Source organism: Mustela putorius, unplaced genomic scaffold, assembly GCF_011764305.1.
Source record: "Mustela putorius furo isolate JIRA1106 unplaced genomic scaffold, ASM1176430v1.1 tig00000487_pilon_pilon_pilon, whole genome shotgun sequence".
Taxonomy (NCBI): Eukaryota; Metazoa; Chordata; class Mammalia; order Carnivora; family Mustelidae; genus Mustela; species Mustela putorius.
The window spans coordinates 6533650-6546254 of record NW_025421399.1 but is presented as its reverse complement, the minus strand read 5'-3'; the positions used below and the strand labels follow the sequence as shown (position 1 = coordinate 6546254).

Here is a 12605-nt window from a genome sequence, read left to right as displayed (position 1 = left end):
CGTCACCCAGCTTTGCTTGCACCTGGCAGTGGAGCCAACGGTTGGTGAGAGGAGGTGGGAGACCCGAAGCTTCTTGAAACCAGGAGTAGCTCTTTGGAAACGGTGGGCTCGGTTGCTTGGTCTGATAGAGGCTTGGTGTGGCAGGGGCCCAGTGTGCCCACAGAACAGAGATTTGGGCAGCAGGGAGGCCCCCCCGGGTGGTAGCTACCGGGAGCCTCTGCCCTGGGCTGTCCCCTTTTAGCTCTGGGGACACAGAGTGCCGGGCAGGGTCTCTGCCGGACATAGGTGGCCATCCAGACTAGAACGATCGGAGGGGAGTTAGTAAAGGGATTATTCTCACAGATGTGGACAGCCCTAGGCGTTCTCTTAGCATCCTTTAGCCTGAAATTGGGGGGCAGGAGTGGACAGCCTGGAGCTTCAGTTGGCATAATCAGCAACCGACCTGGACTTCCTTTCCCACCTCCTGCCCCATCTGCTGGGGTCTCAGTTGGGAACCAGAGGGCAGGGAGACCACTGCTGTGCCCATAGGTGGGGCAGCCTTCTGTGGCACAGAGCGAGGGGAGGAGGCAGGAGGTAGGAGGGGTTCCAGCATGGCCAGTGGTGGGAGAAGGGGGTCTAGAGAAGCCATTCGGACTTGGTAGCTTCTGCAGCCCCCCCCCCACGGGGGACGCAAGCCTGAGAGAGGCCTGGACTGTGGGCAAGGTCTGAGGAAGACGAGGGGGACTGGCTGATGTGGGGGCCGCGATCACGGCAAGTTCACTGTAGGGCTCAGATTTGATCCAGAGAGAAAGGAAAGGAAAATCATGAAGCTGTTTAAGAATCTAGAGCGAGATATCTCGAGTTGCCTGTGGTCTCTGAAGATAGCAGGTTGGAGAAGTACTTTGAGTCCTAAGACAGCGACCTCGGACAGCATTGATGTTGATCTTATTAAACTTACTTGCATCTACCACTGAACACTTAGAAAATAAAAGTATAGAGAAGAAAATAAGACAGAACCCTTACTCTAAGGCCAGAGATAGCCACAGTTAAGATTTTAATAACCATCCAAACTTGAACAGAGTTTTTTAAAACTCCCCTAAAATCCTCTGAGTTGCATTTACACAGCAACAAGACAACCTTTGTTACAAACACCTCAGACCGAATGTAACCAAGGGTTGTTCCTGGTCCTGTGCTCAGCAGACATTCCTCAGCTGCCTGCTCCCCACCGGCCGAGCCCCCCACCACCCCATACACTGTGGGTGGGGGGAGTGGCGGGGAGAAGCGAAGGCAGAAGTCTGGGCTGCGGGGAAAGGTGGGTGCCTGGTGGGGGATGCCAAGTTCTGCGCTTGCCCAGGGGCTGTGTTCACTTCGCCGGGCAAACAGTGATGGCGCTCCCGGGGCACAGGATGTTTGAGAACACATCGATACATTTTCCCAAACTGTTCTTGGAGTCCTAGAGACTCCAAAAAACTGAGACGGAAGGTCCACTTTTATCTGGTTCCATTTTGGGCTTCCAAGTAAAATTTTGTCTAACACTAACAGATGATTCTGATGCTTTTCAGAAACCTTGAAAAATAGTGAGATACTTGAAAAGAATGATTTTGTTTTTGGAGTTGCCCTGGAAGTTTACAAGTGACAGAAACAGGCTGCTTTATTTTTCTTCAGCCACATCTGTGCCCCCACACAGGGTTTTCTTTTTTAATGTAACACGGTTTTATTAAAGTGACTATCCACCTTTTCACTAGACTTTGTCACCAAGGATGTCAGAGTTTTCTCAGATATCAAATCGACCCTCAAAGGAGGACATCTTTGTCTTCAGTGAGGATTTTCTAAAGAATATAGGATCTAAAGACCCTTCCAAAAGTACTGCTCTTGAGCTGTTTTTGAGTACTGATAATAACCTCATTGCATTGCAGTACAGCCTGGCCCAGGACAGTCACTTTGACAAAGGCAGAGCCATTGTTTGGCTGTGTGATCTTTGGTGAGCCTAGCCAAAAAAGCCCAGCACATTCTACAGCATGATCCTGCCTGGTAGTCACGGCTACTCTTGACTGTTTGGCTCATTTATATCTGGCCAGAAATTGTGCAGTGACCTAGTCACTCTGTCCCATACAAGGTTATCAGCCTGGTTGACCAGACTTCAGAAAACGCGCCTACCACCGTCTCACAGGATGTGGAAGAGAAATACGAGCGTGCCCCAGCCAAGCCTGAGGCCCCCATGGACTCTGTGCTTAAGGACATCGCCACCATCATCCTGAGCACCTTCCTGCTCATCGGCTGGGTGGCCTTCATCATCACCTACCCCTTGGTAAAGCTCTGCCCCTTCCCTTCGCTCTCCTGGGTGTTTCTGAACTTCCGGGCTGGTCACCTGGTGCCCGTGAGCTCCGCACACGCATCAGATCAGACAAGCACACACATTGCCTTTCACATTTCAGAGTTAGTATTTGCTTATTTTTAGAAACATTGTTGTTAAAAAGACACTAGCTTCTCAGGAAAGGACAGGTTTTTGGTTTTTTTGGGTTTTTTTTGTTGTTTTTTTTTTTTACCTATGTCATAGAGTTAACTAATCGTAAAAACTGATTTGTAAACCTTGCTTCTGCAGATCATTTCGAATAGTTAACTGTATTTTCCTTTTTAAGAATAGGGATGATAGATGAAAATCCACTTAGCTTTCCTTCCTTACAAACTGCCTGTGAGAGATGCCAGCGAGAGTGGAAAAGGCGGCATTCCTTCTACTTTCTGTTGGAAGTGAGCGAGCTAAGATTACATAGTTGAATAGGTTATCAGTTGGATAAAACATTCTAGAATATTCCTTCATCAAGTTGCTCAGAGCACTGAAGTGTCATTTTAGAGTACTAGTGTCCAGGAGGCTCATGTCCCATTCAGGAATAGGAATGACAAACCCTTCCATTTGTCCCGAGGGGTTCACCTGCAGTGTTTTATATCTTACCTCCCACAGTTCCGGGAGGTCATCATTGCTCTGCCTTACTCCCAGAGAAGCTAAGTTCTGGGCAAGTTAAATAACGTTCCCAGTGTTACTCAGCTGATCTTTGGCATTTCCTGGTTTTGAACCCGAGTTCAGAGAGGGAGTGTAAGAGTATACGTGAGAGCCAGAAAACTCCCGGGGGACGGGAGGTCGGCTTCACAGCCGTCCCTTCAGTGCTCTTCCCACACAGGTAGTAATGATCACGGATCACTGCTACTTCACATGATGACCCCCGAATTTTGCGGGGTAGATGAGAGGAGTAGGGGAGGTGGGGAAGGCAGCGTGACGAAATGGGGGAAGTGGGACTTGGCCAGGCCACATGTTACAGCCACATCCTGGCTGTGTGGCTGTGGGGAGATGGCTGTGAGGTTGTGAGCCCCAGCCGCTTCCCCTGCCCATCCGGATCAGTGACCATCTGTGTGTTAGCCTCTATCAAGTGCACAGCCGTCGTGGACGTAGAGCCGTAGCCTCTATCAAGTGCACAGCCTGAGCAAGCCCGGGTCTTCCCATGCTCTGTTTGGTTCCATGTTTATAACGACTCCAGACTTCCATAAAAGTCCTAGAATTTTAGAATTGAATGGACCCCTCCCCCCTTCATCAGGCCCAACCTCCACCTACATCAGTCCTTCCTCTTGCCCCTGCCAGGCCCCTCCAGCAGGGGGCGTGGGCTCTCCTGGGAAATCCTAGATGGCAATTAGAGCCCCAGTCACTGAACCCATCCTGCCTCCTGCACCTTCTCACTGGTCCCTGTGGGATCTCATAAAGGGCCCCTGCTTCCTCTGCCATGGGGAGCTTCTCCCTACCAGCCTGCGCCCGCGTGTGTCCCTGGAGGGAGCAGACTGCCCTTGTCTGGATGCGGGTTTCTCTTCCCAGAGCATGCATCAGCAGCAGCAGCTCCAGCACCAGCAATTCCAGAAGGAACTAGAGAAAATACAGCTCCTGCAACAGCAGCAGCTGCCCTTCCATCCACCTGGAGACGTGGCTCAGGATGCTGAGCCCTTGGACTCGTCCGGCCTGTACTCGGAGAGCTCGGGCACCAGCAGCCCCAGCACGTCCCCCAGAGCCTCCAACCACTCGCTGCACTCCAGTGGCTCTGCCTCCAAGGCTGGCAGCAGCCCCTTTCTGGAGCAGGACGATGAGGGTAAAACGAGTTGCTGTTTTCTCTTTTCATTTCAACATAGTCTAAGAGCCATCCAGTACCAGTTCCTCCCAGGGAGCGTCCGCGGGATCACAGAGTGCCGTTTCTAAGGGTTCACTGTGTTCTCACCTCATGCCCTGTCATTCTGGTGGCCTGGCTTCCACGCCACCCCAGGGCCTTTCCCCTCTGGGGGACCATCCTGTTCTCCCTCCGTCTTGCTCTGGAGGGGCTGGCAGTTGCTGCTAGCCCGAGGTCCCCTGGGTGTCTGACTTGAGAGCGTTGCTGAGGCAGCCCACAGCCCCGTTACCACTGCCGCTGTTGACCCCCATTTCTTTGGGAGGGGGGGGTTGGCTCAGACCAGCCGTCTGGTCTGGGGGTAATAGTCAGAGGGGCTGGACGCGGAGCTCGTGCAAGAGACTTGAGCCCCAGTCTCAGTCTGAGGCCTTTTCCTGGCCCCTCCATTGCACATTGGCTGTGCTTCCCAAAGGCTTCGGTTGCAAATTGTAGGTACATCTGTGGTGGACCACTGTCTCCCGACAGTAACACTGAGGCAGGGACAGACAGCAGGAGGTGGGGAGCCTGTGGCCCCGGTGTCAGGGGGGAGTGGAGCCCGCCGGCTTCCGCTCGCCACGGGCTGGGAACATACAGCCTGCGAGATCCGTTTCTGTATCTGGGCTCAGGCAGCTCGCAGCCTTCTAGCCTCGAGGGGTTTGAGATTATGTTCGTTTGTAACCACTTTGTCTTCCTGTTTCGTCCCAGATGAGGAAACCAACATGGTGATAGTTGGGAAGATTTCATTCTGTCCCAAGGACGTGCTGGGTCATGGAGCTGAGGGCACGATTGTGTACCGGTGAGTGGCTCCGAGAGCTCTGTGATGTCACCTCCTGTCTGAGCACCTGTCCGCTTGCATGTGGCAGGCCAGGCCCCCGGGAGTGCTGCAGGGTCATAGCAGAGGCCAAGATGGAGGAGTTCACCTCTGGGGAGGAAGGGAAGGCCACCTGGTGCTTGGTTAGGGCTGGGGAGCTCACGGGGTGGCTGCTGCCTCAAGGGACACAGAGCACCGTGGGCCTGTGGGTCTCTCGTCTCCACAGCCTGCTTTGCATCCCCAACCCAGCCCCTGATCCTTGTCCTCAGGGGCATGTTTGACAACCGTGACGTGGCTGTCAAGAGGATCCTTCCTGAGTGTTTCAGTTTCGCGGACCGTGAGGTCCAGCTGCTTCGAGAATCCGATGAGCACCCCAACGTGATTCGCTACTTCTGCACGGAGAGGGACCGACAGTTCCAGTACATTGCCATCGAGCTGTGCGCCGCCACCCTGCAGGAGGTGGGAGCCCCGGGCGGCTGCAGCCTCCCTCCTCCGGGCAGCGGTGGCTCGAGGGATTACACTTTCTTTTTCTTTTATTTCTTTATATTCACTTCATTGAGGTCACAAAACAGTGTAGGACTTTGAGCGAACAGTTTGGTGCTTTTGACAGACACACCCGCTTAACCACAAATAGCCCGGAAGGAGAGCCTTTTCAGCCCCTCATCTTCAGTTGGGTGGGACAATCTTTGGTTGCAGTTGGTGTCTGTCTCCACTGCCCCCAGGAAACCCTGCAGTTCTCACCCTGAACAGGGCTAGTGCGGGCTTGGAGGATGCTGGCCGAGCAGTCAGGCCTTGGAGATCCTCCTGCGAACCCCTTTTGCTCAAGCTCGATCTCTAGGCTCACCGGGAACCTGTCTCGGTATTAGCTGGCTGCACTTGCAGGTTTGCCTGTATGAGGCCATGAACTTGAATTCCTTGCACTCTTACCTTTATCACTGTACACGAGTCCCTCGGGACTTCTGTTTGGTTAACTGAGCCTCTGGCTTCAGGAGAAAGTCTGTTGGGCAGAGAATGTTGTCAGTATAAATAGGATCAAAGAAAATGAGCGGACCGAATCCCAAATGTTAAAGCAAAAAGCTGCAGGCAGGAGTTTTCTAAACAAAATTAAATCACTGGAATGAAAAAAAGAATGTATTGTGGGGGGGGGTGTCAGGGGAAGGGGGTTGGGTTGGTTTGGGGCTGTCCCTGCAGAGGGGCTGTGTGCATGACCTTGGCCTCGTGTCTCTTGCAGTACGTGGAGCAGAAGGACTTTGCCCACCTCGGCCTGGAGCCCATCACCCTGCTGCAGCAGACCACCTCGGGCCTGGCGCATCTGCACTCCCTCAACATTGGTGAGACGCTTCCCTTTCCCAGGCTGCACCCCTGCTGGGGGAGGGGCAGGCTGGCGGCTGCAGGCGTGGTCCCTCCCTCTGCTGAGAATCTGTGCTTTATCGCTGGTATGCACATGGCGAGGTTTGGTGGCCTTCTGACAATAAGAGTTCAAAGAGGACTCTCACAGTTGCAGGCTAGAACCCTTAGAGGTGGCAGCAGGCTTACTGGGAATCTGAGAGGGTGCACTCCCTGACATTACTCGTGGTGAGTGTGGGACTGATCTGGAGCGTTCTGTTAGTTCACAGAGACCTGAAGCCCCACAACATTCTCCTCTCCATGCCCAACGCACATGGCAGGATCAAGGCCATGATTTCGGACTTTGGCCTGTGCAAGAAGCTAGCCGTAGGCAGGCACAGTTTCAGCCGCCGCTCCGGAGTGCCGGGCACGGAAGGCTGGATCGCCCCAGAGATGCTGAGCGAAGACTGCAAGGACAACCCTGTGAGTCCCGGGCGCAGCTCTCGGCCTCCTGCCTCTTCAAGAGACACAGCCCCTGAATTCAAGGCTTGGGGACTGTGGCACATGGAGAATGATGTTTGTCAAAGAGCTTCTATGTGAACAGCATGCTGCTGGCACTTGCCATATGGTCCTGTTCAGACGAATGCAAGGGCAGTGGCTCTCCCCCCACTCCCGTACTTTTCTAATCACTTCCTGCCCCAGCGCCTCGGCTCTAGAGCCTACGTTTCCTGCTGTGAAGGCCAACATGCCCGCAGCCCTTGCCCGGGGCCAGCAGGGCCCTGGGCGCTTCGAATATGCTAGTCAAGTCTCCCCGGGCCCCTTCAGGGTGGGTGAAGCAGCAGTAATACTCCTGTCCTCACTGCTGCAGAGTGAGGAGGATAATTCTCCAGAAGGCTTCTCACCCCCTCCGTCTCTCTTCAGACCTACACGGTGGACATCTTCTCTGCGGGCTGTGTCTTTTACTACGTGATATCGGAGGGCAGCCACCCTTTTGGCAAGTCCCTGCAGCGGCAGGCCAACATCCTCCTGGGAGCCTACAGCCTGGACTGCCTGCACCCTGAGAAGCACGGTGAGCGGGCCGCAGGGCAGGAGGGGTCGGGAGCCACCCCAGCTGCCCAGATAGACTCTGTGGGCCTCCGGGAATTGAGGACGCTTTCCCAAGCTGGTGGAAGGTTGGCTAGGTTGGCTTAGAGCACCTCTTCCTAAGGCCGGCAACTCTGAGGCTCCTTCAAGCCCCTCGATGTCCTGGGAAAGACCCCCTCTGGGGACCTCTGTCTTCTTGCTTGTGACCTGTGAGGGTTAAATAACCTGAGGTCCCTTCCTGCATAAACATTCAGGAAAACAAATAGTCCCTGCTTCATAAACTTTGCGTGTGCAGGCCGGTGGTCAGTGGGTGCAATCTGGGCTTGGACAGACAGGCTGAGTCTTGCTCTCTGGGTGCAGGGGCAACAAGCCTTCCTTGCCAACTTCAGGGTTTCCTGTGTTGTAACTGACCCATAATACCCAGTGCCACCTCTAAATTAAAACGGGGGCACCTGAGTGGCTCCGTTGGTTAACCATCTTAATTTCAGCTCAGGTCACGATCTCAGGATTATGAGACTGAGCCCCACATTGGGCTCCACACTCAGTGCAGAGTCTGCTGGGGATTCTCTCTCTCCAGCCCCCTTTGAGCCTCCCCCTGCTCACATGCGCATGCTTGCTCACTCTCTCTCAAATACATAAAATCTTTTTTTTTTTAAATATTTTTTTTTAAAGATTTTATTTATTTATTTGACAGACAGAGATCACAAGTAGGCAGAGAGGCAGGCAGAGAGAGAGAGAGGAGGAAGCAGGCTCCCTGCTGAGCAGAGAGCCCGATGTGGGGCTCGATCCCAGGACCCTGGGATCATGACCTGAGCCGAAGGCAGAGGCTTTAACCCACTGAGCCACCCAGGCGCCCCATCAAATACATAAAATCTTAAAAAAAAAAAAAAAAATCAAGGGCACCTGGGTGGCTCAGTGGGTTGAGCCTCTGCTTTCAGCTTGGGTCATGATCTCAGGGTCCTGGGATTGAGTCCCACTTTGGGCTCTCTGCTTGGCGGGGGGCCTGCTCTCTCTCTGCCTGCCTCTCTGCCTACTTGTGATCTCTCTCTGTGAAATAAATAAATAAAATCTTTTTTTAAAAAAATCAAAACTATTGCTTCTCGGCCTTTTGGCTAAGATCATGTGTAAAAGAAATCAAAATTAATTTTCTGTTTTGCTCATGGATTAATTTTCCTTATTCCCTATAGAAACAATAGGTTAGCATGAAGACCCCAATTCCATTAACACAGTGAGGAGTCCCTGCTGTTAATACCTTTGTATATCTTATTCCAGTCATCTAATTAGACAGGTATGTGTCCTTGTGTAAAACATGGAGGTAAATCGTCCATGCCGTTGAGTCCCTCTCCATGTTGATCAGTGTTCAATGGGGCATCATGTTCAGAGCATGGCCTGGGACCCTGAGGCATTCCCAGAGCCTCCACTAGTGGGTATTTCCAGTTACTCTTTTTCCCAGATCTCATGGTGAGAACTCCCTGTATTGGCCAAAGTTTGTGCATGTTCTTTTTTTTTTTTCTTTAAGATTTTATTTATTTACTTGACAGAGGTCACAAGTAGGCAGAGAGGCAGGCAGAGAGGAGGAAGCAGGCTCCCTGCTGAGCAGAGAGCCCAATGCGGGATTCAGTCCCAGGACCCTGGGATCATGACCCGAGCCAAAGGCAGAGGCTTTAACCCACTGAGCCTCCCAGGCTTCCCGTGTGCACGTTCTTAAACCATTTCTGCAATGAGCTCCCGTCAGTAGAATCTTGAATCAAAAGGCACGCGTGCTGTTAAGGTTCGGGTATTTCACTGTGACCGTGGCCGGGGACAGTGACGACTTGCTTGTCTTCCTCCTTTGTAGAAGACGTCATTGCCCGGGAATTAATAGAGAACATGATCGCCATGGAGCCTCAGAAGCGCCCGTCCGCGAAACACGTGCTGAAGCACCCGTTCTTCTGGAGCCTGGAGAAGCAGCTGCAGTTCTTCCAGGTCAGCCTCTTGGGTTTGGGGTTTGGGGGTATTTTTTTAATCAGAAGCCTTCATTTAACTTTTCCCAGATTTTAAAAAATATGGCAAAAGACAATGAAACAAATGACTCCTAATCCCATAACCAAGAGAGAACCATGGTTGATATTTTAACATACTTTCTTCATACAGATAAAAGTGTGTTAGGGTCAAACTGTATGTACAATTTTGTGTCCTTTTTTTCCTCAGCACCTAATATTTTGATACAATATTTTATTATGTATTTTTTTTTAATTTTATTTATTTATTTGACTGACAGAGGTCATAAGTAGGCAGAGAGGCAGGCAGAGAGAGAGATCATGACCTGAGCTGAAGGCAGAGGCTTAACCCACTGAGCCACCCAGGTGCCCCTAATAGTAGTATGTTATTAATATATTTAATGTAGTATATTAGCATCCAATTTTTTTCATCTTAAAGTTCTAAAAAAAATTTTTTTTTAATTCTAATATTTTAACTACTCTTGTACTCAGTCCTGTGGATGTGCCGTAATTTAAAAACCTTATGTTGCGGGAACTTACAAATACACACAAAAATGGAGGAAATATGATCATGCACTTCCCTTTTCCCGTCTGCCAGCTCCAGCAATTATTAACTGAACCTCTGCACTCTTCTCGAATCTTCACCACAGATTACTGTGCAGGAACTCTTAGGCATTATATAATTTCATTCAAGTCTCCAAAATCTAAACATTTACTTACACTGGATTCTTTCTACCTTCTTTTACCTATTCTTTGCCCACATCTCTTTTTGCTTACGGTGGATTCTGAGACGCATACTCAGAGGATGGGTAGAGCTGAGCTCCACCGGTGGTTTGGCCGTTTTAAGACTTTGTGGTGTTGCCCGCCTAGTGGCTTTTGTGGAAAGGAAACGGGTTTCTCATTCTCCCTGGGGTCAGTTCAGCAGAGCTCATCCAGATACATCATACCCAGTGCACCCGCCCTGGAAGGCAGGCCCCCAGGGGCAGTGTGGTCTGGGTCAGAGTGAAGCTTGGGTCTAGGAGTGACCGTCACCCTGAACCCTCAGTCCGAGTAGAGCCTTACCTCCCAACATGGAAGCTCCCTGAGACCAGGAGTGGTTGATTTCTGGTTCGTGGCAGGTGCTTAGTAGATATTTGAATGGATTGAGAAGGGGAGGCTTTCGTGCCATTTCCCAGGGCAGCAGTGGGCAGGATTGTTCATTAGAGTCGTAATACTACAGTTAGGAGGTCAGGTGTCCTCCAGGGGCTTCTGGAAACTAGTCAGGTTCCTTTGGTGATGACAAGATGTAGAACAGGAGTAAAGCTCACACAAAGGGACCTCCAGCCCGCTGTGGGTTAGGATTTAAAGTCTTCATTTTTCCAAGTCCCCTATCTTGTGACCACACCTGCCTCCCCCCGTATAGCTGTCCCGGCTTTGCGGCAGAAGTCTGTGTCTGCAGGGCGTCCGGGGTGAGCAGCTAACCCGTCCAGGGCTTTCCTCTAGCTACTGCAAGTCTGAGTCAGCCAGTCTAGCCTCACCTTCGTCAAAGAAAGAAAAGACTATGGCTAGTGAGTTTGTGCCACGTTAACACGTGTGGGACCCATCGCTCGGTTTTCTCGGCTGCTGGAGCTCGAGCTCAGACACGGGGCAGGGTTTGAGGCCAGGGCAGGGCCTCCAGAGCCCACACTCTCGTCAGCAATTTTCTCCCTCTAGAAGAGGGCCTCATCTGTCATTTCTGTTTGTATGAGGGGCTCTGACCAGCTGTGGATCTGAGCGTGTCCCGTTTCCTTGCGTAGACGGAAAAGCCCAAGATGCAGAGCAGAACTGAGCTGTTGTTGTTCACTGATGAACAGTCAGTTGATTGCATCTCGCCTCCGTGTGAGAGACAGTAGGCGTGCACAGGGGTGAGACACGGGTGTGGCATTTGGGTTTGTGGAGAGGTGCGACACGTCCCCCTGTCACAGAAGTGGTCTATGTGGGTCTCTCCCCAGTGAGCCACAGACAGGGCTGCTCGCAGGAGAGAGGGTGACAGATCGGGAGGGACTGAGGCACAGCACTTGCTGCTGGTGCCGGGGACCGAGGCTTATGTGGCAGTGACCATTCTGTGCGTGAGTGTATCGCTTCTCCAGCCTCCCGTTCTCCACACACTGACCATCGCCTGCTTCCCTTGTCGCCCTCGCAGGACGTGAGTGACCGAATAGAAAAGGAGTCCCTGGACGGCCCGATAGTGAAGCAGCTGGAGCGAGGCGGGAGAGCTGTGGTGAAGATGGACTGGAGAGAGAACATCACCGTCCCCCTGCAGACAGGTGACCACGTTGAAGCCCCCGCCGTGCCGGTCGGCGGAAACGTTTCCAGAGCAGCAGCCGTTTCTAAGAAGTGAATGTGGAGCTGGCGGCTCCGGGCGGTTTGGGCTCCAGATGTCACAGGGTTGAGGCTTTCGTGGGTGTGTCCTCTGGGGTTCATTACACAGATGTGGGTTTCATTTTGTCTCTTCACGTGACAGAGACAGTGACAGGTGCTATGCTCTGAATGGTTATTTGTGCTCGTGGGTATGACCCGGAGGTAGAATTCAGCCTTGCACTGCCCTGGTCAGGCTCTTTCTGGGGGACACATTCCTGTCAGCCACGAGCATGGCGTAGTTCTGTCGTGTTTCAGTCTGATCGCTTGGTCCCCAGGAGCCCCGGGAATTTTCCTCTTTAGACATGGGTTCGTCATATGGCATTCCTGGTTTCTTCCCTAGATCTGCGGAAATTCAGGACCTATAAAGGCGGCTCCGTCCGAGACCTCCTCCGAGCCATGAGAAACAAGGTAAGCGGCGTGAACCCCCGGCGGGCCCGGCGACGGGTCCAGCCACCTTCCGCCTTTCTGTTCTCTGTGGGTCCTTCCCCTCCTACTAGAATTCTGACCTCGCAGGGCCAACTCGTTCCCTTAGACAGGTTTGCTCTTCTGCGATGTTGAGATGTGAGTAGTTCCGTTCTGGCAAGCCGGCTGTCTGATGCTGGTGTCGTCTGTGGTCTCTGCTGACCTGTGTGTGCCCTGTTCCTGCCTGAGACAGCACAGTATAAACCCCCTCGATGGCCACCGGGCTGCTCCAGCAGGGAAGCTTGTCCCTGCCTCCCCAGCCCTGGGCCTGACTCGGCTCTGAGGCGTCCTCCTGAGAGAGGGAGAGCAGGGAATGTAGGCAGACGGACCGCTGAGTACCTGCGCCTTTTCTCCCCGACAGAGAACCAACTAACATTCTGTCTTCCTTGACTCTCGAGAGGATCTTTG

The 12605-nt window shown here is 52.4% G+C and overlaps 1 protein-coding gene across 1 annotated transcript in view; it reads left to right on the top strand.

Annotated features, from left to right (window-relative positions):
- The window catches only part of ERN1 (endoplasmic reticulum to nucleus signaling 1), a 78088-nt gene that overhangs the window by 60824 nt on the left and 4659 nt on the right, over positions 1–12605 (top strand). Inside the window, exons 12-21 of the mRNA XM_004749150.3 lie at positions 2096–2287; positions 3839–4106; positions 4863–4953; positions 5238–5427; positions 6200–6299; positions 6578–6777; positions 7216–7363; positions 9215–9342; positions 11518–11641; positions 12076–12143. Of these exons, the coding sequence (XP_004749207.1) occupies positions 2096–2287; positions 3839–4106; positions 4863–4953; positions 5238–5427; positions 6200–6299; positions 6578–6777; positions 7216–7363; positions 9215–9342; positions 11518–11641; positions 12076–12143 (1509 nt within the window). The remainder of the gene's footprint in view (positions 1–2095; positions 2288–3838; positions 4107–4862; positions 4954–5237; positions 5428–6199; positions 6300–6577; positions 6778–7215; positions 7364–9214; positions 9343–11517; positions 11642–12075; positions 12144–12605) is intronic.